The 26,372-nt window shown below is 37.8% G+C and overlaps 2 protein-coding genes across 4 annotated transcripts; one reads left to right on the top strand and one right to left on the bottom strand.

Annotated features, from left to right (window-relative positions):
- The first annotated feature begins 6,470 nt into the window (after nucleotides 1–6,470).
- Nucleotides 6,471–15,017, top strand: LOC135584331 (nibrin homolog). 3 transcript variants are annotated; one of them, XM_065109418.1, is made up of 13 exons: nucleotides 6,471–6,689; nucleotides 6,879–6,932; nucleotides 7,371–7,632; nucleotides 7,784–7,872; nucleotides 9,126–9,256; nucleotides 11,576–11,622; nucleotides 11,767–11,875; nucleotides 11,954–12,040; nucleotides 12,779–12,950; nucleotides 13,846–14,268; nucleotides 14,404–14,461; nucleotides 14,534–14,636; nucleotides 14,740–15,017. In XM_065109418.1, exons 1-13 carry the CDS (start codon nucleotides 6,653–6,655, stop codon nucleotides 14,794–14,796), a joined length of 1,629 nt encoding a protein of 542 aa, XP_064965490.1. In that variant the 5' UTR covers nucleotides 6,471–6,652; the 3' UTR covers nucleotides 14,797–15,017. The 3 variants fall into 3 exon arrangements, with proteins under 3 accessions (XP_064965490.1, XP_009401854.2, XP_064965488.1); XM_009403579.3 differs by having other exon boundaries at nucleotides 6,473–6,689; nucleotides 7,524–7,632; nucleotides 13,846–14,264; nucleotides 14,400–14,461; XM_065109416.1 differs by having other exon boundaries at nucleotides 6,473–6,689; nucleotides 13,846–14,264; nucleotides 14,400–14,461.
- Nucleotides 15,018–16,519: 1,502 nt separating this feature from the next.
- Nucleotides 16,520–24,908, bottom strand: LOC135612767 (proteasome subunit alpha type-2-A). Its single transcript, XM_065109419.1, has 11 exons — nucleotides 24,750–24,908; nucleotides 24,570–24,646; nucleotides 23,447–23,511; nucleotides 22,702–22,748; nucleotides 21,403–21,478; nucleotides 20,291–20,358; nucleotides 19,759–19,828; nucleotides 19,365–19,450; nucleotides 17,459–17,521; nucleotides 17,312–17,377; nucleotides 16,520–16,947 (listed from the first exon to the last, which is right to left on the bottom strand). Exons 1-11 carry the CDS (start codon nucleotides 24,788–24,790, stop codon nucleotides 16,899–16,901), a joined length of 708 nt encoding a protein of 235 aa, XP_064965491.1. The 5' UTR covers nucleotides 24,791–24,908; the 3' UTR covers nucleotides 16,520–16,898.
- Nucleotides 24,909–26,372: the final 1,464 nt, after the last annotated feature.

The following is a 26,372-nucleotide window of genomic DNA, read 5'->3' as shown; positions in this document are numbered from 1 at the left end:
AAGAAATAAACTATCAAGATATGGACTTCTATCTTAATATGCTCCCACTATTTTACTATCGAGTCACGCGACACCCTCAGCACGTGAAACGGAAGTCTCCGGCAGACTTCTAGTGGGGATCAAGATCCAATCAGCGTCTTAGTGTAACCTCGAGGGACTCGACCAATCACACTAAGCCTAAAAGGTAGGCAACTCTTGCCGATTACAACTCCTTGTGATTCCCGTCCTGTTCGGCCTCCGAATCACCATGGCCTCGAGGGACTCGACCAACCATGATGCTCGGTTAAGTCAACACCTTCGTTACAAGATGAGTCTGATTTGATGATATACCCTCGAGGGACTCGACCAAGCATACCATGCCCTCAGGTCACCGGTGACATCTCTATGTCGTAAGCAAGATAGCGAATCGCGATATAGGTGAGTCTCGAAGGACTCGACCAACTCAACCTACACTGGGAATCGATTCCTACTCATAACGATGGAAGGCCACATGGGTCAATCTAATTGCCTCACGTTTACCGACTTAATATTATCGAGAGATGTTTCTATAATTTGGTCTCCTAATATGACATGTCACACATATACATATTTAATATATATCTACATCGCATGCAAATATATATACATATCTAGTATGTGTATAAGCAATCACATCAGATGATCATGGACCACAACCTAATATGATTAGGCCCGAGCTAGTAGGCCTAATCACTCACATCAAGATCTATGTGTGCAACGGTGCATCTCCATGCCCTGTGATCGTCCATCTCATCCTCGTCGGTTCCGTCGACATCTTGATGCATCTCCATGTATCACGATCGTCCGTCTCGTGGGTCCCGCTATCGCATCCACACTCCCGCTGCGCCTCATCATATGATTACAACTTAATCATAGGCACGCAGGCCCGACAATAAACGAGAAATATAATGGAGGTCCGACCTCAATAATAATAATCACAAATACACACATCACACGGTCCATGATCATCCGTCCACACATCATACATCACATGTATAAATAATCATCATCATGTAGGACTACTAGATAATAATAAAAATAATAATCAACTAAACCTTTTAATTAATTAATATTTTTTTCTGAAATCAGGGACATGTAGGGAATTTCTCAATTCCTAAGGGTATTTTCGTAATTTAGACAAAAGACAGAAACTGGAATTTCTCAAATTCCGAGGGGCAAAACTATCTTTTTCCCAGAAAACCCTAATGCCCTTTCCCCCTTTCGCTACTGCCGCCGCCGCCACCCTACCGGCGGCGGCCTGTGCGGCGGGGCAAGGGCACTGCCCTCGCCTGCAAGCGGCACGCCCGCTGGCGGCGATGCCGCTGCGGGTGGGCGCCCCCTTCGAGCGCCGCTGCCTCTGCAGGCGGTGCTGTACCGCCGGGCGGCCGCCCCTATGGGGGGGTTTCGCCCGCGGGAGCAGCGGCGGAAGGCGTCGCGCGTCGCTGCCCTGCGGCGGCAGGCGCCGCTTCCTTTCGGCGGCAGGCGCCGCTGCCCTGCGGCGCCTCTGCCCGTGGGTTGCCAGCCCCGCCGGCAGCAAGCCTGCTGCAAGCAGGCCGCCGGCCGGCTGCTGCAAACGCAGCCCCTGCGCTGCCCGCCTTCGCTGCGCTACACGCACGCAGATTGAGGGCAGCAATTGTTGCTGCCCTTTCTCGCTTTTGCGTCAACGATTTTGATGTCAATATTCTTCCTAAACACAACACACGCAGTTCAAAACCAATCATTCGCACGAACAACCTGGCTCTGATACCACTGTTGGGAAATCATTGGGGGCGACATCATATACGCAGTGGAAGAACAAGAAAAACAAAATCCCTGATTCCCAAAAAGATGTTCGTCATCGTGCGAAGATTGGGGCGCAAAAATCCGCAAAACACAAAACTGCGTATAGAGATTGTGTTACCTAGGGAGATCATATATCCCTGTTTCCTTGCAGATCCTTAGGAGAGGGTGAAGGAGGTCAAGCGTCCTCCTCTCTAGCGGTGATCCACACAGCAGGGTTGCGACGACGCTCCTCAAATATCCAGGCCTACTCTGAGGTGGAGAGGGAGAGGAGAATAGGAAAGGCAAGCAAAGACTCTAGCCTATGAGGCTGTGAATCCCTCCTATTTATAGAGATCCCATGTCAAAACCTAATGGGTCCTTCCCTAGTGGGTATTGGATCTGCATCCAATAAGACAAGGGCTCCGTCAGATATCTCATATCCGAACCTCTACTCATCGCAATGCCTACCATATGTGTGTGACCCTCTAGGCCCAATATCGAGCTGGCCGTGAGTCATACCTGTCAGAACTCCTTCTGACTGAGTGAATTATTATCTCTGTAATAATTCACTTGACTCATCGACTACGGACGTACTAGGCCACTACGTCGTAGTCCCCAGACGATACAGGGGAATCCAATCCATTGGACCTGTCTGTCCTCAATTACCATGTACCTATAGTCCCTCATCCATCTAATATCCCAGAGACCGTATATCGAGCATGGTGCTGTCATACCCATACGGTTTCTACTCGAGTCTCGCTCTAATCGGATTCTCCCGGAGAACTCTTTCTCTCTCAACCCGAAGGATTTGTCTGAGCAAGAACACATAGGATATTCCTCTCATGACGCCGAGAGTGGATGATCCTCTATTGACACTCAATAGCCCTCGTAAGGTCGACTACCACTCCCAATGACCAGCTGTACTAGATTTGGGGACAGCCAAACCTATAAGTCTGGTATCAAAGAGTGGAGCACTCATACAGGACATCCTTGGTGTCTCAAGTCTAAGGACCATATACACCACTAGGACTACGGAATCGCTGTCTGACAATAAGACATCATCAACCATCCAGCATTCCGTAAGCGGATCAATCAGTGAACTCATTCTCCAATGAGCACCTGTACTGTATCCCTAGTGTCCCTACACGAGTAGCTATGAGACCAGCTGCATCCATCATATGGACGGGTATACAGCACACCAGTCTATCCGGTTATCACGATGTCCCTCTCGAGTAACCTATGACCGGGATTATTTAGGATATGTGTTTAAAGGTGAATCGATCTCATTATCGTGATCTCATCACGATCCGATTCCCATTGCACAAATCCAAGGACATCACAATATATATATGCATTTATGCAATAGTTATAAAGTGATATACACCAAAATATAATAAGCAAAAAGATTCTGTATCAAGTCACACGTGCCATCATTCACGTGATTGGCTTGCTGGGCACCTATGACTAGCACTTTTAGCAATGACATATGGGTTAGGCAACCTAGAAGGACGGATCCAATTCCTCCACCAATAGAACAACCCGAAACACCAATTCTTATGGGAAATGAATCTCCTCCTCCTAGTCCCTTTGGCGCAGCACCTTCAGCTCCTGTTTCCTCCTCTGAAGATATCATTATGGCGGAGCTATCTCAGATCAAATCATAGCAAGAACAAATTCAGAATCAACAAGTTGAAATTTTGAAGACACTACGACAGATGAATGAAAAAATAGATATCATGTATCAGCACTATGGATTACCTCCTAAGGATTAAATTGATGTATCTTTTTATTCTGTTTTGTTTGCTTTTAACAACAAGTTCAAGTTTGTCATCGTTTGAACGATAACTGATCTTTCCTTTTAGATAACTACTGTTTTAATCTACATAAATGATGATGTCTTTTGGATAAACTATTTCTGGCAAATTTGAATGATGAACTTTGTTAAATGCTAAACCTTTTTCTATGATCATCAATTAGCTGGCTTGTCTCTTTTTGTTGATGACAAAGGGGGAGAAGTGATGGCTAAGTGATGACTTACACCATAACGATAGCATGACTTATATGAATTACAAAAACTTGTGTGATATGAATGTCTTATATGCCTTGCAAATCCTTGAAAATATCACAAGATTGATATCATGAAATTTATATTAAAAATCTTTATCTTCTGTCGTAGCAAAATTCGTCCCTTATCATTTAACTTATGATTTTCATCGAAGTTTCGTACTTACTATTGTTTAATGAGGATAACGATAAGCTCTACGATTAGAACTTATTGAGTTATGCTTGAATCCAATGGGATGGAATTCAAGTGTTTTTTATCTTCTCATAATATGGCATATAGATAGGGGGAGTTATGTTTAACTCCGTCATCAATTGATTGTCATCATCAAAAAGGGGGAGATTGTTGAATCTCGGATTTTGATGATATAATCAATTGATGGGTTAATTGATCTAATCCATATTATTGAGTTAAGTGTGTAGGATTAACTACGATAACCAGAAAACATAAAGCAAGGATACCGGAGTCGAGCTCGATGGACGTTTAAGAGGCCGAAGAAATCGTCGGAGGCTCGCGGAGATCACCGAGAAGGCTCGGCTACTCGTTAAAGTCATCACAAAGATTGGGAGCTTGCAGGGAGTCCGTCGGAAGGAATTCGTCGGAAAGCTCGCCGGAACAAGACTCGACGTTCGCAGTTGAAAACTTGCTTAGGATGTTTTTGTGTTATGTAGTTCACTTGTAATTAGGATTATGATTAAGAGATAATCCTATATCCTAGTTAGGGGCCAACTGGGCCCAAAGTCAGATTTGGTTTGGGCTAAAATTAAGCCAAACCAATGAATCGGAGAGCCAGGCGGTGCCATGGAATCGCCCAGCACCCGAGAGCTGGGCGGTGACACCTCCTTGGCTGGGCGGTTGCACCGTCCAGCACCCGAGCGTTGGGCGGTGACACCGCTTGGCTGGGCGGTGGCACCTCCAGCATCGGAAACCCTAAGAGAATTCAAATTTTGGAGCCCAAATTTGAATCCTCTTGAGGCCTATAAATACCCCTCAAATCTCAGCTGAGATTACAACTTTTGAGAAACATTTTGATTGAGAGAAAAGTCTTAGAAAGTCTTAGCAAGTCTTGTTTTCAATTTGCTAGAGAGTTCTCCTCCTTCTTTCTTATTGAAAATTTGTAAGAGGTTGAGCTGCTTGTAAAAGGTTGTAAGAGGGGTGTTTACCCTTCCATTTCAAGAGACTTGCTAGTGGAAGGTGGGAGCCTCATCGAAGAGGGGCCTCGCAAGTGGATGTAGGTCATTTGACCGAACCACTCTAAAATCGGCGTAATCTCTGGTTTGCATTTTATTATTGTCATTTACATTACTGCATACCTTCTTACTGCTTTAGTTTCTTATTACCCTTGCTGCGCAACTTTAAGAATACGCTTTCAAGTTAAACTTTTCAAGTTCCGTTCTTATCGTACGAAAGATTTTTCTAAAACCGAAGTTTTAATCCGCTGCACTAATTCACCCCCCCCTCTTAGTGCCGCTCCGATCCTAACAGTCACCACCGAGGAGCTGACGTGGAGAACGAAGGCTAGGTTATCCCCGCCTCTTAGTAGCAATATGGGAGGAGCAATGGCCTACCAGCTCTTGCAAACAACAATCCATAAGAGGTCGTTTGGGCCGATCTAGTTAGTCACCACAAGCAGTGGTCCTCGGGCTACCGCTCAGATATTCTCCCCTTCGGTCAACCTTCATGGATAGCAACACATAGGGGGCCATTCGGGCCTGTCGGCCATGTGGGCAAAATGCCAAAGAAGGGCATTACAATGATTATGGTCGATCCCCTCGACTGCCCAAGTATAAAAGCCGACCTTGGTGCTTACATAGGGGTCGGACCTCTCTCATCGAAAAGACTCTACGCCCACATAACTCCTAAATACTAATTTAAACATTGGAGGGGTTAAGTTGAGAAATTTCCTCCGATATCGACCTTTGTGCAAAACCCTTGAGGGGACTAGAAACCACCTCGACCTAGTCTTGGGACCACCTCGGCGCTATGTCAACCGCCCCATCAAACTGTCACGAGGGTTGTTTGGATGACTTCGCGCCTTTGGGTCAATCCCAACTCTCGGTCAATGGCTTTAAGACCACAATAGGTGAGGTGTGCAAGGATGAGTTTGCTAAGGTTCGATAGAATCTATAGGGATGGTTGTGGCGACCCCTATGCTCCCTCTTTCTCATGTGAGGTCCATAAATGATGATGTTGGCCGCCAGTGAATGTCAATGAACGAGGACAACAAGGGTGAGGTAACGGATCCAATGAGGGCCAGGGGTAGAGGTGGAGGCAACGATAAATCCGACAAAATAAAGGGGCGGGGAGACGATGACGGATGTGGTTCAGGGCGGAGGCGGAGATAGGCGGACGAGTACTAAGGGCAAAATTATTATTAAAAAAAAACTCGTTCCATGAAAATTTCTTAAACATTAATATTATTTTTAAAATTCATATATATATGTATATTATTAATTTTGAATAAATACATGTATAAGTATATGTAAGTATATAATTTTAACAAAAAGGACGAACGGTGATAAGTAAATATTTTAGGTTTTTAGATGCAAAAAATCAATTATTTATCGACTTCACATGTTCAAGGTTATTATAAAATGGTTTCTATGTATTCGGGCCTACACACAAAAAAAAAATCCACTTTTTGTGTTTTTCTTGTTCTTTTATCATTTCTTTCGATGAATCGCTGGTGGCGGGCGGAGCGGAGGAAACGAGAGAAAGGGGCGATTCGCGAGCATTGATTTCTAGGGTGTTTATCAGCCTCTCTCCCCCGCTTCAAATGGTACCAGACATTGTGCCATAGACGCTTGACCGATGGTTTGGTGTCTGTATCCCGTCGATCCCGTTCGAGGTACCTCTTCTTCACTCAACAATTGCCCGCTGTTTCGATTTTCTCATATCTACGACCTATTGTTTCCGTGTTTCTTTTTCCTTCTTGTGCTTCGCTCAGTTTTTTTTTTTTCCCCATTTTTGTTCGAAACTCAGCATTTTTTTTGTGTTTATTAGCTCACGTTTTTGTCTTCGGTTCTTGGTCTGGCAGGTGCCCAGAAGTACTACATCTTCTCAATAGGAACATACAAAATTGGTCGAAAAGGTCAGAACTTCTTATTTCCCTTTTCTTGTGACGATAATTTAGGGTTTAGGGTTTAAGGTTTGAGGGGCATCACCTCCTGTTATGTATTACTCGTTCAGTGAGGTTCAGAAGTTATGTAGGATTCAACAGTTCTACTGCTAATTTTGCTTTCAAGAAGGCTCAAAACAGATCACTCTTGTATATACAACCGTTTCCCAACCCTAACTGTGGTAGCACCAGTGTCGTATGAACATAGATGCTGATATCAGCAGTAGTACAATCTTTCTTGTTTGTGTAATTTACAATTTATTTGCTTGCTTGATGCTGATCTTCTCAAGAAGTGAATTTTTTCAGTGCCATTGATGCACCATTGCATTTGTGTAAGTCACACATTGGCTGCAAAATCATCTTGTACTGCATATTTTATTTCATTTTTGTAGTGGCAATTCTTCTTTGTAGATTGTGATGTGGTTGTTCAAACGGACACGTCGATTTCTCGAGTTCATGCCGAGATTGTTCTTGATAAAATGATTTCTCAAGATCCCTCTGGAAGCATGATCTCCAGTGGTTTCTCGGGTGTTCGTATAATAGATCGATCGAAATTTGGCACAGTTGTTAACAAGGAACTGGGGTCTGATGCAACTCGTTTGAAGAAAAACCAGGAAGCGATGCTGAAGGATGGGAACTTTGTTACTTTTGGAACTGGCAGTGCAACTTTCAGGTGAATGATCCTTCTAATTGTGATTAACGCCATCCTACTGGATTGATTCTGTCTTGATCTGTTTGACACCAATAATGTCTGTGTTATGTGTCCATTTAAATATAGTGTCTACTAATACTAACATTTTCTGATGTGGCTGGTGTTTTGGCAGGTTATCTTATGTTCCTTTTGTCATTTTTTCCCGTTCTGTGAATACGAGCCCACTGAATCCAATGATTCTGGCTACAATTTTAGCTATTGGTATGTATACAATACTTAAAGCATGTTTTCTTACTGAATTTAGCTGCAAAAGTACACTGTTATCTTGTCTTAGTGTTAAGGCTTGTTAGGTTCTTTTAAACAAGAAGTGTACAACACTGTACTCTTAGCATGATTCTTTAAGTTCAATTAAAATTTTTGGAAACAGTTTGCAGTAAGCATGCTTGCTACCTTGTGAAGGGTGATTTATTCTTGATGATATTTGTCTTCTCGTTCATTACTACAAAATTAGTTGCATACTCTCTATTAGTAAACAAATTTTAGAATTGTCAATAATATAATTTGCATTCCCCATAGGTACCTTCATTTCATATTTTGTTGTTGTTTACATTGCTCAAAAAATTCAAATGTACCTGGCCAAGCTAGTAAATGTACCACTTCCATTAGTTTGTTTTGTTAATTACTTGTTCGCTAGCAGTTATACCTCTATGCAGTTCATCATGAGCTATTTGTATTTAGTTGGTAATGTGAATGTCTTAGTATTAATATTATTCAGCACATATGAAGGACAAATCTCATCAGTTGTTTCTTGTCTACAGTGTTTGTATAGAAAATTTTCCTAATTTCTCCCAACCTATCATAGTTGATTACTTAGTTGCAAAAACATAACTCAAAATAGATTACTCTGTTATGACATTGGAGTACGTATTCTTTCATCCTTTTCCTTTCTTTATCACCCTCTTGTGTGCACACATAGTTGGGTGCAGGCACATATTTATGCTTTTGTTTGGATTGCAGATTGATGTACTTGGGCATGTTGGATTCTCCAAATAACAAAATATCTATGAAAATGTGAAGTGACTGCCTTAGTTACAATGTCTTTTGAAGTTGGAACTTTTGTTGTAAAGACTGCTTTAATGTTTCATATAGAGTTTTGCTGGTCATGGATCTTATGCCATGCTGAGCTGTCAAGACACAACCTTGTTGAGTTGATTATCTTTTACTACTTAGCATGAGGCTTGTGCCACTCCAAGCCTACCAAAAGTTCCTGTCTATCAGAGTCTAGAATGATACATTATGCAATATGGGATTCTTGTTCTGATGTGGAAATCCTTTGTTTTTTTTTTAAAGCAGAATTTCTATCCACTTTTATGAATTGCTATCTGTAGGTTAATGTAACCTCTTTTGTTAAGATTCTTCTCTAGATTGTTTTTGTGCATTTGGGGCACTTGAGGGTTCTTATTGAACTACTTTGTTTGTTGATCACATTAATTGTTCAATTCCTCCTTTAAAAGGTGCATATCTGACCAGTAGCTGGAGCCCAGAGTGTTCACATGTTCTTGTTGAAAAATCTTCTCCAGTAACAATTGAGCTCATTCAAGCAGTCTTGGCTAGGAAACCCATTATCCTTGGTGATTGGTTTAAGGTATTTCATGCTATTATTTTGATTATGGTGCTATAAGAATATGTCTGGCATAGCACTGGTTTTCATAGTATCTGATTTTTGTTATTTTTTTGGAGTTGGCAATTTCTTTAAAGTGGGGTAACTAGATTTGAGCAGTGGTTCTCAGACCCACTTTATTAAATGCCCAGTCGAACACCTGCATGTTTAATAAAAAATTAGATAAATATATCATATGTTCTTTATATGGGCCACATCAGAGGGGTCGGGTGGTATTGGAAGGAACATTTAACCATATCGGGGAAGTGTCTTTTTGATCGGGTGTTTGACAAAGTTGTTGTAAAAAGCATATCTTGATGGAAAGTAGGGATTGATTTGATGTCTAACATATCAGTTTAGTGGCAAATTTCATATCCTTACATATGCTTTGTCGTCGATGGAGCCCACTAGTCTATAAACTTGGGATTGTAGTAGTAACAAATATGTTGCATAATAGTGCAGTTATGGTTGTTATTCTTGAGTGGGTTTTCTTGCTTAATATACATGTTGAACAATGCTTATACTTTTGTTAGTTAGAGATGTCTAATTCATTACATGTGATGCAATTAAAATAACTTATTTTTTGCATGTAAATGAGTAAATTGGGTTGCCATGCCCTCGCTATGACATGTGACACAATCCTGTATTGTCCCATGTCCATTACACATTCTAGTTAAATGCATAGGAATGTGCCCATTATTGCGTGTTAGGAGGATGCAGCATAGCTGGCACAAAAATCACTGGTAAATCATACTTAGTTTGGCATGCTTCTAAATTTTCCTTCTCTGGAAGCATATTTTGGTTTAGCGTTCTAACTTGTACAATTCTTTGCATCTTCTTGCTACAGTTGTGTGATGGGGAATCTGTAACAGCTTGTGTACGTGAGTGTTGTAGATTAAACTACAAAATGTGCAGCCAAGTGCACAAGGTTCCTACACTTGGTGTTTGAGGAGACCCATCTGGGCACTGCCTTAACTCTGTGTTGAGAGGGATTGTTTTACGAACTGGGTTAATTTCGATGTATGGAATCCATGTGACAATAGAAGAATCCTTGTAGTTTTGCCAAGACCCACTTTCAGTGTTATATTATCCAACTGTTTAAGGATACTAGGTGGTTAACAATGTGCAAGCACTTCTGCTTCTCTTATTATTATTATTATGAATCATCAGTTTTGAACTTTAGGATATTCACCCAAATCAAACAGTATTAATCAAGTTAAAAATGTTGAACATGTGATTTTCAGCCTACCATGTTAACTTTGTTGTGTTCAAATCATATTAATGGGTTTATTAGTATGTTTTTGAAGTATTACAGGTTGTGTAGGTAGTCAAATAGCTTTGAAGTTGTGTTCACTATGTCATCCTTTACCCAAATCAGACTGACTTATCTATTAAGTGGGTTGTGTATTCTTCAGGTTCAACATGTTTGTTCTAGCACATGCAACTCCACCTTAACTAGCCTATTGCTGCTTACTGGAATATATGTTGACGGTGGGTTGAGTTTAGGAGGGGTTTTAACTAGCGAAATCGATTTTTTATTTGGGAAATTGGGCGAGGCCAGGTTGTTAATTCAAGATATACTTTTCATATTCGTTCAAGCAGATCTTCTTTTGGCTAACTTGGACCAAGTTCCATCCAGAAAGCTGACATAATTGAAACTTTGAAAGCAATGGTACTTATGATACATGTCTCACACATGTTTAAATGTACATGTAGATTTTTTTTTTAAATTATATGTTTATCTATTTAAAAATGAAATGATAAAACTTTTAGTTACTGTTTCTGCTTTAAAATTATGTATAGGGATCATACTAATTGGAACTGCAGGAATGGTCTGGCTCAGACAGAAATCTGGTCCTTGTGTTCCCTTTATGTTTAGTCTTTATGGATAGTCTTCATCTGAAATTTGAGGAATAAACACACAATTAGTTTCTGATAGCATATTGTCTTGGATGACCTATGGTGCAAATCCTGTTCATGAGATGCCAGCCTATTACGACCTTAATTCTGTGCCATGTTGGGGGCATGAAGGCATTTGCTGGCTTGACAAAGCTAGTGCTGGCCTGACTCAGTTTGTGCTGGCCAGTTGTCTCATGTGAATGTCTGTTGATCACAACTCATTACGCCAGCACATCAGCTATTAGCTAAGTTAACTGATGCCATGATCTTTTTTCTATTTAATTAATCTACCATGCTTCTGTTTTTTTTTTTTTTTTCCTTTTTTTACATTGATGGTGATTACCTTTGTTTGTTTCACCCATTTGTGATTTCATTTCGCTGTTATATTGGTATCTTGAATTTTAGATGCTTGCTGAGAAGAGCATATGCACAGAAATTCCAAGCTGTACATTGTAAGTTCGCACACTCCTGTTGTTAATATCTTACTGGTGCTTTTTGGGTTCTTGCAACTGCTTATTAAATGTTCAATGTAGAAAGGAAATGCCGAATCTTGAATCACTTACTGATCATGCATGTACTTGTATTTTGTTTTCCAGATATGTCCCAGATTTGGTACTAGATGGGACATTGGTAAAGGTTGTTGAACCCATGTTTCGGGAGAAAATTTTTGAAGGCTATACTTTTGTTCTGGGATCATTAAATCTGGTGGATTTCTTGTTTCATTTTCCTTCTGTAATTTCTTCTCAAGAGATCTGGTGCTAACCCATACCTTTTTGGTTGCAGTACAAATTTAAGGGTATGTTCCAATCACTACTAGAACTAGTTGGAGCAAAATGTCTCAGTGCTGGTGAATTTTCTTCAAACAGCCAGGTACTTTATCTTGCCTATGCTTTTAATTCTACCTTATAATTTATTTGATGATAGTATATTTAGCTGATAAGTGGAATCTATGCTGCTCATTAATTTGTATACATAGATACCTCAAGCTACTTCAAACTTCCTCGTGTTTGGTATTTGTCTTATTTATTTCCATATCTTCCCCTATCATGCTTGTATCACAATGGAGTTATTAAATGTGAATTGATATTGCTGGCTCATCAATTTGGGTTATTCTGGTAGGAGAGCAAAATTCATGTAGTCTAAGTATTTCTTTTCTAAAAAATGAATTCTTTTGTCTGTTTAGTTGGTGTAAAGGTTCAGATGCCTGATACCTGCTTTATCTTTTTTCCTTCTTTCTTTGGCAAACCTGTCCCAGTTAGATCTCAGGAGTGTAAAGAACCTTTGGTTAGTTGAAATTCATTATGGTTTCGTAGTTTGGAATATCCTTTTTTTTGTCTCTTGTTTGCAATTAAAACAGTTTTAGAACTGGTAAAGCATACTACTGAGAAATAAGGAGTATATAATGTAATGGTATTTTTCTTTTTGTAATGCATGAATCATTATATTGATTTCTCTCTGAACTCCATTAGCATAATTGGTGGACAGAATTATTTCCTGGTTCTCAATCCTGGCATTGAATTTGTCTTGGATGTTATAATGCTCATTAAGGGATTTTCTTAAATTACATTGATTTAACGGTTGATATCCGACTTATTGGGAAGTTCTTAGACTTCCACAGATGGGGAGAATAATCAGCTTTTCTTGGTTGTACCTGCTGAGTCAACAGGCGAATTCAATCACTTGCGCGAGCTGTCTTCCTTGGTCAGGGTTATTGATGTAAAATTAGTTGTTGCCGTTCTATCTGGAAACCTGGATCTGTCCATCTTTGAGCAACCTCCTTGTAAGTATTCATGTGCAATGACATTTAATCATTAAAAGGTTGGTATGCTTTTAAAAAGTTATATGAATGTTGATACACAGGCCATGCCATGCCATCCTAATCACATGTTCCATGCTGACCATCTTCCAGCATCGAGCTTGACCCAAATTGGAAATCCTTGTGTTGGGATGGTTGGGGCAGGATAAAAACAAAAATCTGACTGCTTGCTGCTTCTTTTCAACTAATGAAATTCAAGTAATATGAACACCATGCAGAAATTTTCTTGGTTTTGCTTTATAGCATATTGATTATGGTAACATGATGTGGAGTTGCGGTACAATGGAAATTGAAAGCTTCCACAAACTAACTTGGAGTTTTTTTGGTGAAATATCTCCTGATTGGTCATAACATCTAGCTGTGGACTGTAGGAAGCATCAAGGGTGAATAGGAGGGTGGGTAGTCATGTGAATAGGAATGCCTAGTGACTAAGAGATCAGATTATAGTAACCGAGTCAATAGGGAGTCATGGAGGCAAGAAGGGAGGCAGAAGGGAGGAAATTAAGACGTCTGCTTAGATACTTTGGAATTTGCTATCTGGACTCAAAGTTGGAAAACCTGCTTCTGCTGAGTTGCAATCTTGCAGATTTTGTTTTCAACAACATGATTGTAGTGAAATGAAGCCCCCTTCACTGGCTGACTGTATGAAATGATTGGATTATTGAAACCAAGTGAATGGGGGTGAGTGGTCGAAGTCTAACTAAATCAGGCAAGGAGCATTTCTACTAGTGAATTTTCTCCTAATGGTCGATTTGTTTGGTATTGGAATTTCACCTGTACGATTATAATCAAATGCTCTTATTTAAGCTCTCCTGAATCTGAGTTTGTTTTTAAGCTCACTTTGAAGCATTTAATGCAGATGTTGTTTCATCATCACATTCCACTGATGAAACTATAGTAGCAGCTTCTGATGTTGAGATGGATACTGCAACATCGGATCATGCTGATGCCACATCGAAACCTCAACTTGCCATCAACAGTGAATATGAAGATGTGGTCAAACGAAGGTTGGAAGATGGAAAAGGTGCCGGAAGGTGTGAAAACAGGGAGAACGATATTGGTTCTTCTGCTATTGCTTCCTATGGTAAAGTTTCAGACTCCAGGAATGAGGATGTTGGACTTATTACAAGGACAGAGAAAGGTGATGAATCTGTTGTCGACAGACATGAAAATTCAGACATCATATATAGTCAAGATCTGATTGTACGGAATATCAGCACAACATATTCTCAAAGATCCACCACCGATGAAGTGTTCAACTTCAAATGTTTTAGAAAGGCAGGTTTCTTTATACGTTTGATAATACATGAACCAACAAGATATTTTCTTCTCGTTGGTAATTTGAGCAGAAGCATTTTTGTTATTTTACTCATTGATTTTAGCTAATGTTGCGTCCATTGAATGACCATGTAGAAAGAGACCGTTTCGGGCAACAGCTTCAAGGACCTTATTCCATTTTCAAAAGATCCATACAAGTACGTACAAGCTATCTTCTCAGCATTCAGGTGATTCTAGTTCTTCTTGAGTCAACATGATGTGTTTTTCAGTGAGTCCGACTTTGGGCGCAAAGGAACATCGGAGTACATGAAGGAAGAGAAGAAGCGAAAGCAAATTGAAGCAATTGCGGAGGACTTGTTTAACAATGACAAGGTAAATTAGTGCAATTACTTGCAGCTATGGTGTTGACAAGCTTGTAAGGTTGCTTATTGTTTGTCTGTGGTATTTTATTATCTTGATAGTTATTTTCCAACAGGTGAGGAAACGTGCGGCTGCTGGTGCTTCTCTTTATTCTCTCTTTAATCACAAATGATGTGGTAATATTTCTGATACATCACCTAGTGATAGAAGCTCTTTGGGCTGAATGCTATTAGCTTAAAGTCTAATACCTGGGGTTCAAACTAATGAAATCCTTTTTTTTCCTTTTCCACAAGGATGTTGTTTATAATGTCCTGGATCCGGTTTATGATTGACCGTTTATAATGTCTTTCTCATTTTGTTTTTGTGATAAAAAATGCAGTCTCTTTTGGATAACAGCCACCATTTCTGAGTTTTCTAGGAAAAAAAAAATTCTTGCTGCATATGAAGCAAGAGCAGAATTAATATCACATCGATTGTGGAAGAAAAATTGAAGTGTCTATGACTATTTAATTACCCAAACTCAACTTCACATTGTTTGTGGGTGCAGAATTGAGGTGGTAGATGAGTCTATTACTATTAATTTTGACACATATTTAGGACCATGTTGTTCTAAGCTTATAAAGTTAAATGAGTCATGTTATGGCATTAATATGTTATTATATCAAGATGTGATTAAGTCTCATCTAAATGTCAATTCACATCTTTATTTTTTTTTTACCCTATGCGTTTGGATAGGCTGTGGTCTGCTGTCCTAAACTTGCAATTTTGGATTAAACAGGCAGTCAGAGAGAAATAAAGCATAAATGAAAAAGATGTGAATCATATTATGAACAGTGGAAGCGAGAGATGAATCCGTTAATGGTCGTGTCGTATCGATGCATAATTAGGGGCTGTTAATAAAGCCATTAATGGTTGGATTGCCGCTGCGGATTCTTTAGGAGTTTGGTCATTGTTTGATGAGAATAAAGAAAATTGGAAACTGAGTAATTTGATGCAAAAATGAGGAAGATTTGTTTTTAACAACCGTAGATCCTTGTAATTTATCTTATGAGAGGGGTTCGATCACCGTAGGATGCCAATAAGAGCAAAAAGGTGTTGGGTAACCTCACCAGAAGGGGGTTCGAACTTCCTGATTCTGTGGGAATCGGTTCCCAGCTGGTTTCTATAAGAACGTTCGAAATTCAATGATATTGCACCAAAAAAAAAAAAAGAAAAGAAGAAAAAAGGCCCCTTCAACCTCCCATTGACACCCACCCCCATTGCGTTATTATAAGAGCATCGAAATTAATTCATGGATCTCGCCCCGGAAAAAGGGGCATTCGTGGTCCTTCGGCCACCAATTGACACCCAGTAACCTTACCCGATAGGTGGTCGTTCACTGCTTTATACCGTTCCGGTCGGCTCACTACTGGTAATTGTAAGAACGTCGAAATTTGATGATTTTAACGGCAAAAATCTTATTTTTGGTCCCTTCGTCATCCAAGTGGTAATACCGCGGTAACTGTCCAGACAAATTCCCTACAAGTCATCTCATTAATCACCAACCATGAAATATTTTCATGCTCCATTCATACTGCTCGTCGTAATATCAAATATCTCGTTGACTACTTTTTTTTCCTCCATTTAATTAACAATGCTATATCCACAAAGACACATTCTTTAACCAATTTTGCTGAATCGAGACTCGTTTGACAAACCCTAAGGATCTGATCTTCCAGATGATTTTTGTACCAACTCTAGTTCTCTTGTTCTTGCTACAACAGTAGAATAAAATAATTTTATTTTTTTTCCTATAAAAAACGATGATAACCAGTGACTTCCTGATAAGAAAGTCTTAAGGAAAAAAAAAGGCCTAAATTAAATTGACAGCACAAAAGATCGATTTCTCAAGCAGGGAAGCAAGCAACAATCATGGAATATTAATGCACAAGTCACACTAATAAGTTATTCGAAAACTACATGTGAGAAGAAGTTGAACAGTCACAGACAACAGTGCAGGATAAAAGAAAAGGAATTGTTTCAAAGCAAGGACAGTATCTAACCAAGTGAAATGAGCTTGAAGCTATCTTTAAACCCTTGAGGATTCAAAAGCAACTAATGCAACAATGCTGATGTCACAAGATCTGTTCCCCTGGATAGAAATAAATGAGGCCTTTTTTGCAAGTAGGTACATCTAAGAAAGTTATAATTGGTATCTAAATACAGGAATGCCCAGGACAAGAACCTCAACGTGCATTAGGCCGAAAGCAACAGCATGACTCACTAACTGAACTGCTACTCCACCTCCGCCAAATAATCATCGATTTCAGCAGGTGTTAGTACTCTGCAAATAACAAGTGCATGATAAATGTGATCATGTAACTACATATGAACAAGGCTACAACATCTTTTAACAGAGGTGAAGATGCAATGGTTGATGATAATGTCATACACCGAAACCATATAACCATGAACTGCTGAAGCAAATACTACTGTTTGATGATAATGTTGAGTAGCACTTTGTCAAATGAACGATGCAAACCAAAATCATTTGAGTTCTTTAATGTGGCAGTTGCAAGCATGAAAATGATACTTAAAAACTATTTATTATTATTTTTTAAATGAAAAGCAATCATTTGATTTTGTAGCTGGGCAGTCAATTTAACCATGATGGATCAAAAGTAACTATGCTAGAGCTTAACAAGCACCTGAATTTTCGGTCAGCACCTATTATTCCAATCTCGATGTTCTTGCCAGAAATCTGCCCTTGAAACCTAAAGGTTTATGAAACAATTTACATTACATCAGGATATATACTAGACTCAAAGTGGCAATGCAAAAGTAAAATAAATTACCCTTCTTTTAGAGTCAATATGGCAGTGTGAACAGCATCATCAAGCTCCATATCCTCAGTGTACCTGAAAGGATCAAAACAACATCATCCAGTAAGCAAATAAAGAAAAACATGCTAAAAGAGTAGATCCTACTCTCTAGTAAAAGACAAAGTTGAAGAATGAATTGTACACAATCATCATGCATTTTACAACAGAAAACCAATAATACTCATTCTAACAATCTCAATGATTTCCCTGTCAGTCAGCAAATGCCCACACAAACAGAACTTTATCATGCCAAAAAAGGTATCTACATGAACCGTGTAAACCTTGTTCGAGGTGCCAACACATAACTAGGTGAAGTTTTGGCACAAGCTTCCAACAGGTACACCATGCTCGAGGGTTCTCTCATGCTCTAGGGATTCAATTATTGTCCATCTGATATTTTTGTGTTCTGAAGTTGAGCATTGCCTCCCATATGAAAATTTGCCAGACAAATATCATACATAACCTTCCCAAGTCATGGAAAATATTACAAGTTTTCCATTGTCACATTAGCTTAAACCCCAAAAATGTGGGTAAAATCAAGGTATTCAATTTTGAATAATACAGCTCGTACCGGGCGATACGTACCGGTCCATCAGCATATATATATATATATATATATAACGTTGCCTCTCTTCTCCCCACACGAGGCGACGTCGCCTCGTGTGGGGGAGAAGAGAGGCAATGTCGTTGAAAAACCTTTTTTTAACTATATATATATATATATCGAACGATATACCGCTCGGTATACAATACCATACCGTATCGTACCGAGTGAATCTCGAAACATTTTCAAGATTATTCAAACCTAAGATTGGACTATAAATGGGTAGAAAAGATCTTGACAGTGCTAAATTGCGAAAATGCAATGTACATTTTTTGCTGGGTAAAAACTGAGGAAAAAAGATAACATAGCAAGAACATGAAAATAAATTATTCAGAAGTCGAGTTCAGTATATTGATCAGTGGATTTCAGTACAATAAGAGAACATATAAGCAGTAAAAGAACATTCAACAGAGAAATGCAGTACTTATCACATGTTGTATCCCGATGCATGCAAGAAACCTTTGAAAATTTGGAGCTAAGGACAAAACAGACTAGGTGGACAGTCATGATACAAGGGCCATAACTATGTCACCTGGATGATGATTTATGCTGGCATGTACCACATGATGCACAAAGCTGGTGGATGAGGGATATGGCCATGGTGCAATACATGCTCAGTTAAAGGCAACCAGTTTGTGATAACTCCATTAGTATCATCGAAGCAAGAAACTTGTAAAACACATGATCATGCATAACCTTTCCAAGTCCTGGGAAATAATAATTATTCCTAGCCAGGTCACATGAACTTAAAACTCAACATTGAGGTAGATTTTTCTTTCTTGGAAAATTTACTTTTTGTATTTAAAGAAAATCCACCTTTATCAAATGAAAACCTAATACATCTAAGCATTCTTGGTGCACAAGAATACACTTGAAAAGCTTCGAGCTGCCTAAGGACAACATAGGAGTACCAAACCTCTTAAAAAATGAGAACCATGACAGGTGGTCATGACACAAGGGTTGATGACTATGCATCCTAGATAATGACTTATGGTGGCAAGTAACATGGTGTAACAAGCTCGTGCATGAGGGCTTTTTGACATGGTGCAATACATGCCCGGTTAGAGCCAATAATTTGTGATGATCCGATTGTCTTCTCGTGGCAGGATATGACCACATGCGGAGTGTCTACATGTGATGGTTGAGTACAACACATGTCAAGCAAGACAGGTAATCCCTTAAAAACTCGGAAAGGACTACTACTTAGCTGATTGTGCTACCAAATTGACCAGAATCGTTAAAATTCAAGAAGATGCAATTAAGAAAACTGAGCACCTCTTCTCAAGAAATGTCTTAGCATTAGAAACATTTTTCCCCATTGCTGAAGCCTTCCAAGAAAAATATGAACCTGATGGGTCAACCTGTCAGAACAAAGTTAGAAAAATCAAAGTCCTCTTATACCTCAAAAACCTCACATGTTATATCAATTTAAACACAAGCAGGGGCCAAGTCACAAAAAACACAATCTTAAACCAAAATATACAAGACATAGAACAAAAATGCTCAAATTTACCAAACTTTATAATTCAATGTGTTTTGTTCATAACTAAAAAAAAAGTGTATGATGGTAAAGGAGTGATAGTAAGCTTAGAGCATCTATTCAACCTCTATCAAAATGACTTGTCCAAGAATATAGCCACAACTAAAGGCATCAAATATGAATGCGTACCTGATATAACTGTGGACCATTGTCATCATATCCAGCAATCAGAAGGGAAACTCCAAATGGCCTTACACCACTAAATTCAACAAGAAACCAAAAAAGCAAGACAAAAGGGAATTAATACCTTACATAAATAAAAAACAACTCACTACTTTAATGATATAAATTGCCAACTGATTGATTATTTCATGCACAAAGTTTGGCACATATTATGCTTAATGCCATTTATGATAGGTAGCTAAGAAGTAAAAAAGGTTAGACGAACAAAATGACCCACAGTTTCATCATCTCTTATAAGATCTGTTAGGATAGTGAAACACCTTCTCATATTAGCCAGTGAACTAAAAAAAGTACCTAGTAGGTACTTAGTAATAGGCAGTCTTAGGCTGTACAAAAGTAGTTGTTTATTTGCATATTCCTACAATTGTCTAATCTGTTTCTCACATGTACATGGACTTAGCATCATAAGTCAACTTGCATTGTACATATCATGACAAAGAGAAAAAACAGCTAAAAGAAAGTGGGTCTAGAAGGATACCCAGATTGTGTAAATTCCTGCATAACTGCTGCAGTTTCTCTGACAAGTTGTGTTACAGGAATAGCCTCCTGCAATCATTTAAATGTGTAATCAGAATCTGTGGAGAAGGAACCTCCAAAACAAATATAAAATTTAAAGTACACATGAAGATACAAGGCCATAGTTTTGAATTAAAAACTAATCCTGTAAGAACACATTACTAGTCACTTCATGTGTCAGGTATAATTATGATAATAATACCAAAGAAAATCTTATATGTTGCACGATAATGGAAAGCCATCTTCGGGGCTATAATAATTCTTGGATATTATGATGACATAATTTTCCAAAATGTATGACATTACAGAAACAGACTCTGTTTGCAACAGTACAGCTGCACAGATTGACACTCCTCAGACACCGAATTAGCAGGAGTATCATACATTGGCCATCTTTTTCTATAATATAAAATGCAGTATGATTTCATTGATAAAATAACTACAGTAGACAATCACAAAATACAGATTCTTATTAAAGGAAATGTATCATGCGTACTCAATTTTACTTGACACATTAATGTTAGTTGCAATTTAGATCTTTAATCTGATTTTGTAAATACTAAATTTTACTTAATAGGAGTTTGTTTCAATTTGGCATTTTAGTATTATAGGTTCACTTGCACAGCCCTAGATAGGGAATTTGGGTTTGGGTTGATATCTAAGTATCATCTGGGTACCAAATACATTCAGAAACAAGAAACAAATCAAAATAAAAGCTACCATGATTTGTAAAATCTAAATATTAAAAACTCAAATGTAGCTTAAATTCATACCGTGTTAAACTATCTTACTTAGATTTAGTGAAAAAAAATACTCGTGTCTGCTAGTGTCTAAGTTGGATATGTGCACAAACAAATGGCCTTAACAAAATTTAAGAGTGCAAGTGCGTTACTAAACACCAAACAACAAATATCTCAGATTGTTTTTACTGCATTTCAGGAAACAACCTTAAGAACAAAAATGTTCTCATTCTACCTGTGAAGGATGAAATAATATAACCAGCGGAATTTTGTAACAATTGAAAACAGTAAAAGGACAACTCTGGACCAAAAAGGATTAAGGCTTAAACGATACCTTATATAGCCGAAAATATTGTTGTGCTTGTTTTCTACTTTTTCTTACTAGAACACGAGAATCTGGGCCCATCCCACTGCAACAGAAAAGGAAAGACATCAAAGGCATTGTTTTAAAACAACTGAATGAAGACAATGTAATGTATGGACAAATGTTGGACCAATTCTTTTTATCAAAACCCGATGAAACGAGATAAATATAAGCACTAAAGTGTAGAATAAAGTAAAACCAACTCCTTTACATGCTAAATCCTAATGTCACATAACAGAGCAATAACATTCTTTTTACTGCTTTGAGCGTTTGATGCAACTCATTTTTTTAAATGGTACAGCTGGCACCAACATTTTTCAAGTGCTAACTTGTCTTATATTAGTGTATTACATGTTCAGCTGAATATAGCAAGGTCAAATCTGTACTATCAGTTAACAGCATCTCTAGTTTTATACCTTGATAATGATACTGATGATGACTTGTGTTTGCTTTTTTAGCCCAAAATATACTAAAAATGGTGGATTGAGCTAGGGATACATATGATCATATCGAATGACTTCAGATGCACATAATACTTGCATGCTTAGCTTGTTATCGTCCTTTGACATGAGCAAAACTATTTCTTAATATAATAGCAAACATTAACTTGTGGACATCATTATAGCACATCAATAGCATCATTCACAAGTTCACAATTCACAAATAAATTTAAGTATTGAGAGAGGCATATCTATCAGATGCTCATAGAGAATTAACAGAACTTCACACATACAGAAATAAACATGTATCTAGATGCATCAAGCTTGATATGTTGTGCTTACTTGTTTATGTGAGCAATAGTCACAAACTTGGATGAAAAATATAAAATAAAGTCATAGAATAGCAAGGTCCAAAAGAAATTTTTCAAGAAACAAATCTCCTGTCAGAGAGTTAGTTGGAAACCAGTGGGCGAAGAAGCATGTGAATAATTTGTGAATTTTCAATAAATTTGAAATTTCAATTACTTTGCAAAAGGTACTTCATGCATGTATACAAAACCATAATCAAACTAGCAGAAAAATACATGAATCTATTCTAGAAATACATTACAGAATAACCTTGACTAAATAGGAATGCCAATTGAAATTTGAAACTGCCAGTTAAAATCTAGATGTAGCATCAAAATACACACATAAACATATATTTATATGCTAAGAACTTTTTATGCAGAGGAAATATAAACATCAAACTTTATCTACAAGAAACTACAAAATATGTGATTTATCCGCAAAATGTTTCAAGAAAAAAAAGGCAGAGCAGAATGTTCACCTATAAACAACTCCAATATTTGTTGTCATAAGCTGGATCTTTTGCACCTACAAAAAAAAAAGTTAAATAAACAACCTTCAAATTTGAGTTGTTCAGTAGAATGAGAAGAAAATTATTCTCTATGCACTATTCCAGCAGAAGTAAGATACTCAAAAAAGGATGAGAAAGTGATAAGAGGGAAAAGAGAGAACGGGGGAAGAGAGAGGATTAGGATGATTATGGACCATGTTAAAAAAACTCAGTAGCTATTGGTTTCTCAATTCAGTCTTCCATCAATTATCAAATGACAGACATTTCTTTCTATAACATACAACTGAACCTCAATTTTACTGAACTAAGACTGCCTAATTTCCGAATGAAGTGACACATCACTAGAAAAAATATGTGCCGAGTGTCATCTGAATGAATCAGTTGACCACCCCTAATAAAAGAAGTATGATATAACATATCATTAAACACTAACCTATTAGACTCCTTCCTGAAAACTCAAAATTGATCTACTTGGTTAAGAAGCTATTAGAATAAAACAAGCTTTACAACCATAGTGGTACTCTTTGAAATGTTTTTATGTAATTAAACATATTTAATTTTCACAAAGAGAAAACTACCATCCACAAGATCGTACCAAAATATTGAGAAAACAGATCAACAGAAAACACAGCATATATAGTCTTCAAAGTGAATTGATACCCCCCAAAACACAAAATCTAAGGAAAAAACTAATGATCTAAAGATAGATGCTTACTGATGTCTCATCCACCAAAATGGAAGGAAGCTTCTTTTCGGTTGCAATAACAACACCATTGGATGCTGTAGTCATAAAAAAATGAATATCAAGAATTTTTCTATACAAGTGTAAACCAAGAAACAAATAGGATGGTTTCCAATCAAATTTCAGTAAGAAGTCATATTAATCTCAATCATCCTCCTCAACCATATTTAACCCTTTAAATTGCATGCTGCTGGCATTAGAACTATGGTTATCACTTTCTTATAAGGACTACTAATCTGAACATGTAGAATTGCTTCCACGTAAACTGTAGTGTGTACTCATATCAAACTGGGTCATTCTACCTAACAATAATTAAGAACATCAAGCATCTATAACTGTTGCAGAGGCTCCTTATCAGCCAAAAGCTTCTTCTCAGTTGCAATAACAACACCATTGGATGCTTTAGTTATAAAAAAATGAATATCAAGAATTTTTCTATACAAGTGTATACCAAGAAACATACAGGATGGTTTCCAATCAAATTTCAGTATGTAGTCATATTAATCTCAAATCATCCTCCTCAACCATATTTAACCCTTTAAATTGCACGCTGCTGGCATTAGAACTATGGTTAACAATTTCTTGTAAGGGCTACTAATCTGAACATGTAGAATTGCTTCCACGTAAACTCTAGTGTGTACTCATATCAAACTGGGTCATTCTACCTAACCATAATTAAGAACATCAAGCATCTATAACTGCTGCAGAGGCTCGTTATCAGCCAAAAGCTCTAGATAACACATTCTAGATGGTCACTTTTCAAATCCTTTGTGCAACTAAAATGTTGATATGTTCTAATCAAATGTAAACAATCCCAAAAGGATTTACTCAATCAGAAACTTTCTATGTTCACAGTTAATCTTGTCATTAAGCACAAATCTTTTTGTGTTCCCTGGATTTCTTATTTCGACCATCACATTCTTAAGTACGCTCAAAACACGCACGACGAATTATTCTATGAAACAGCTTCACATCAGCCTGATCTGATAGGTGTAACTTTTGAGGGAACCCTGAATTAACGACCTTTTCGTTTGAATCAAGAAACGTGCATAAAGTAGAAATAAAAACAAAGAGGACATATTAGATCGCACATAACCTTTGATCCCGAGAGAGGTTTGTCCGGATCCGACCGCCGTTAGGGCGTGCTCGATCTGAACGAGCTTCCCCGAAGGGCTGCAAGGCGACAGATCAAACAAGAGGGTAAAAGGAAGGTCCATGGAGGCGCAAGGGTTTGCAACGTATTGAGGATATGAGATGGAAGGACTGGCAAGAGTACCTGAAGGTGGTGAGGGAGAAGGAGTACTGGCTGTCACCCATATTCGCGAGCGAGGAATGCAGAAGGCGAACGAAGCGATCGGGCGAGGAGAAGAGGGAGCCGCTTCAAGAAGAGGGGAGACTGAACCCTTCTCCAAGCAAGGAAAAACAGGAGGGTGTTTTGGGTATCGTGGTACATTTATAGATAGAACAAAAGGGTACTATGGGAATCTCGATCAAATATTAATAACATATTACCAATTAAATTCTAAAAATTCCTCTAAGTAATTGAATAAAATTAAAAATAAAAACCTTAAGAAGGCAGTTTTGCATTTGTAAAATATTTAAATATTTTTCTTATTATAAAAATATATTTATATTTCGAATTTTGTTTTTTTTAAGTCTTTGACATTTTGTCCTTTATTTTTTTGTTTTTATTTATAAAGATTAATTGGTGGAAAATGGACACCCAGATTCCTCCACCCTGTTGGGTGGGTATCACCACCTACATTGCAGCAGGTGGAGGGTTAAAATGAGAGAGAAATAGAAGAAAGAGAGGTATTCTAAAATACCTCATTTTATTTTATCTAACAATCAATATTGAAATTTTATTTGTCTAGTTATTCTCTACTTAATCTGTATTCATCTCTTTACTTTGAGATGTTGATTGTTTAGGTTTTACAAAATACCTTATTTTATTTATCTATCTATCTACACTGAAATTTTATTTGTGTAGTTACTCTCTATTTAATTTTTATTTATATATGTACTTTGAGATTTTGATTCTTTAGGTTTTCTAGGTACCTCATGTTTTATTTATCTAAATATCTACATAATTTTTTTTAGGTATTTGATACAAGACAAATGATATGATCAATACTTCACCGTCACATGGCTTCACTTGATCGACACATTGATCGCTTAAACCTATATCAATCACATGCAAATAATATATGACGGATGATCCAACCAACACACCAACCTCATATGATTGCACGTAGTTGACATGTTGACCCCACAGGATCGACAATCATATGTCTCCAGCTTGGACCAAGCCAATCAAAGGATGCCTTAGATTTGGTGCATATGAAGCCATTATCGCAATTCGACTCAATAACAAAGCACAACCACTCTCACAACCATTGATGATTTAGTGAGTAACAGTCCTCAAAGCCACCTATAAAATGACTCTCAAGTTGTGTTCTAAAGACATTGAAAATTCTTCTCACGTTAATTGTATGGTTAGTTTGAATAGTTCAAACTCAAAACTAACTTGACTATCAAAGGAATATTTATCGAGAATATCCTTGAGTTAGTTTTATAAGTTCAGCTCTCTCTCAAATGATGACTTGGACTAAGGCTAACTTGGGAAAGACCTTGGTTGGATCAAAAATCACCTCCATCTCGAACAACAGAAATCTACACTAATAGGTGGTGCTAGAATGAGAGCTGATGTCTTAGAAAAATTTTGTAGGACCTTTTAAAACTTAAATTATTGATTTCAAAACGGGTGATTCCAATTCCATTTCAAACCATCGATTTCATAATTTTAAATTATTATTTATTATTTAAATATAAATTTATGAAAATTTTATATTTAAATTTTTTTAAATTAAAAAATAAAAATTAGTAATTTGAATTAAAA

The sequence above is a fragment of the Musa acuminata genome, chromosome BXJ2-5 (assembly GCF_036884655.1).
Source record: "Musa acuminata AAA Group cultivar baxijiao chromosome BXJ2-5, Cavendish_Baxijiao_AAA, whole genome shotgun sequence".
NCBI classification, from domain to species: domain Eukaryota; kingdom Viridiplantae; phylum Streptophyta; class Magnoliopsida; order Zingiberales; family Musaceae; genus Musa; species Musa acuminata.
The sequence above is the reverse complement of the archived record's forward strand: the minus strand, read 5'-3'. Positions and strand labels throughout refer to the sequence as shown.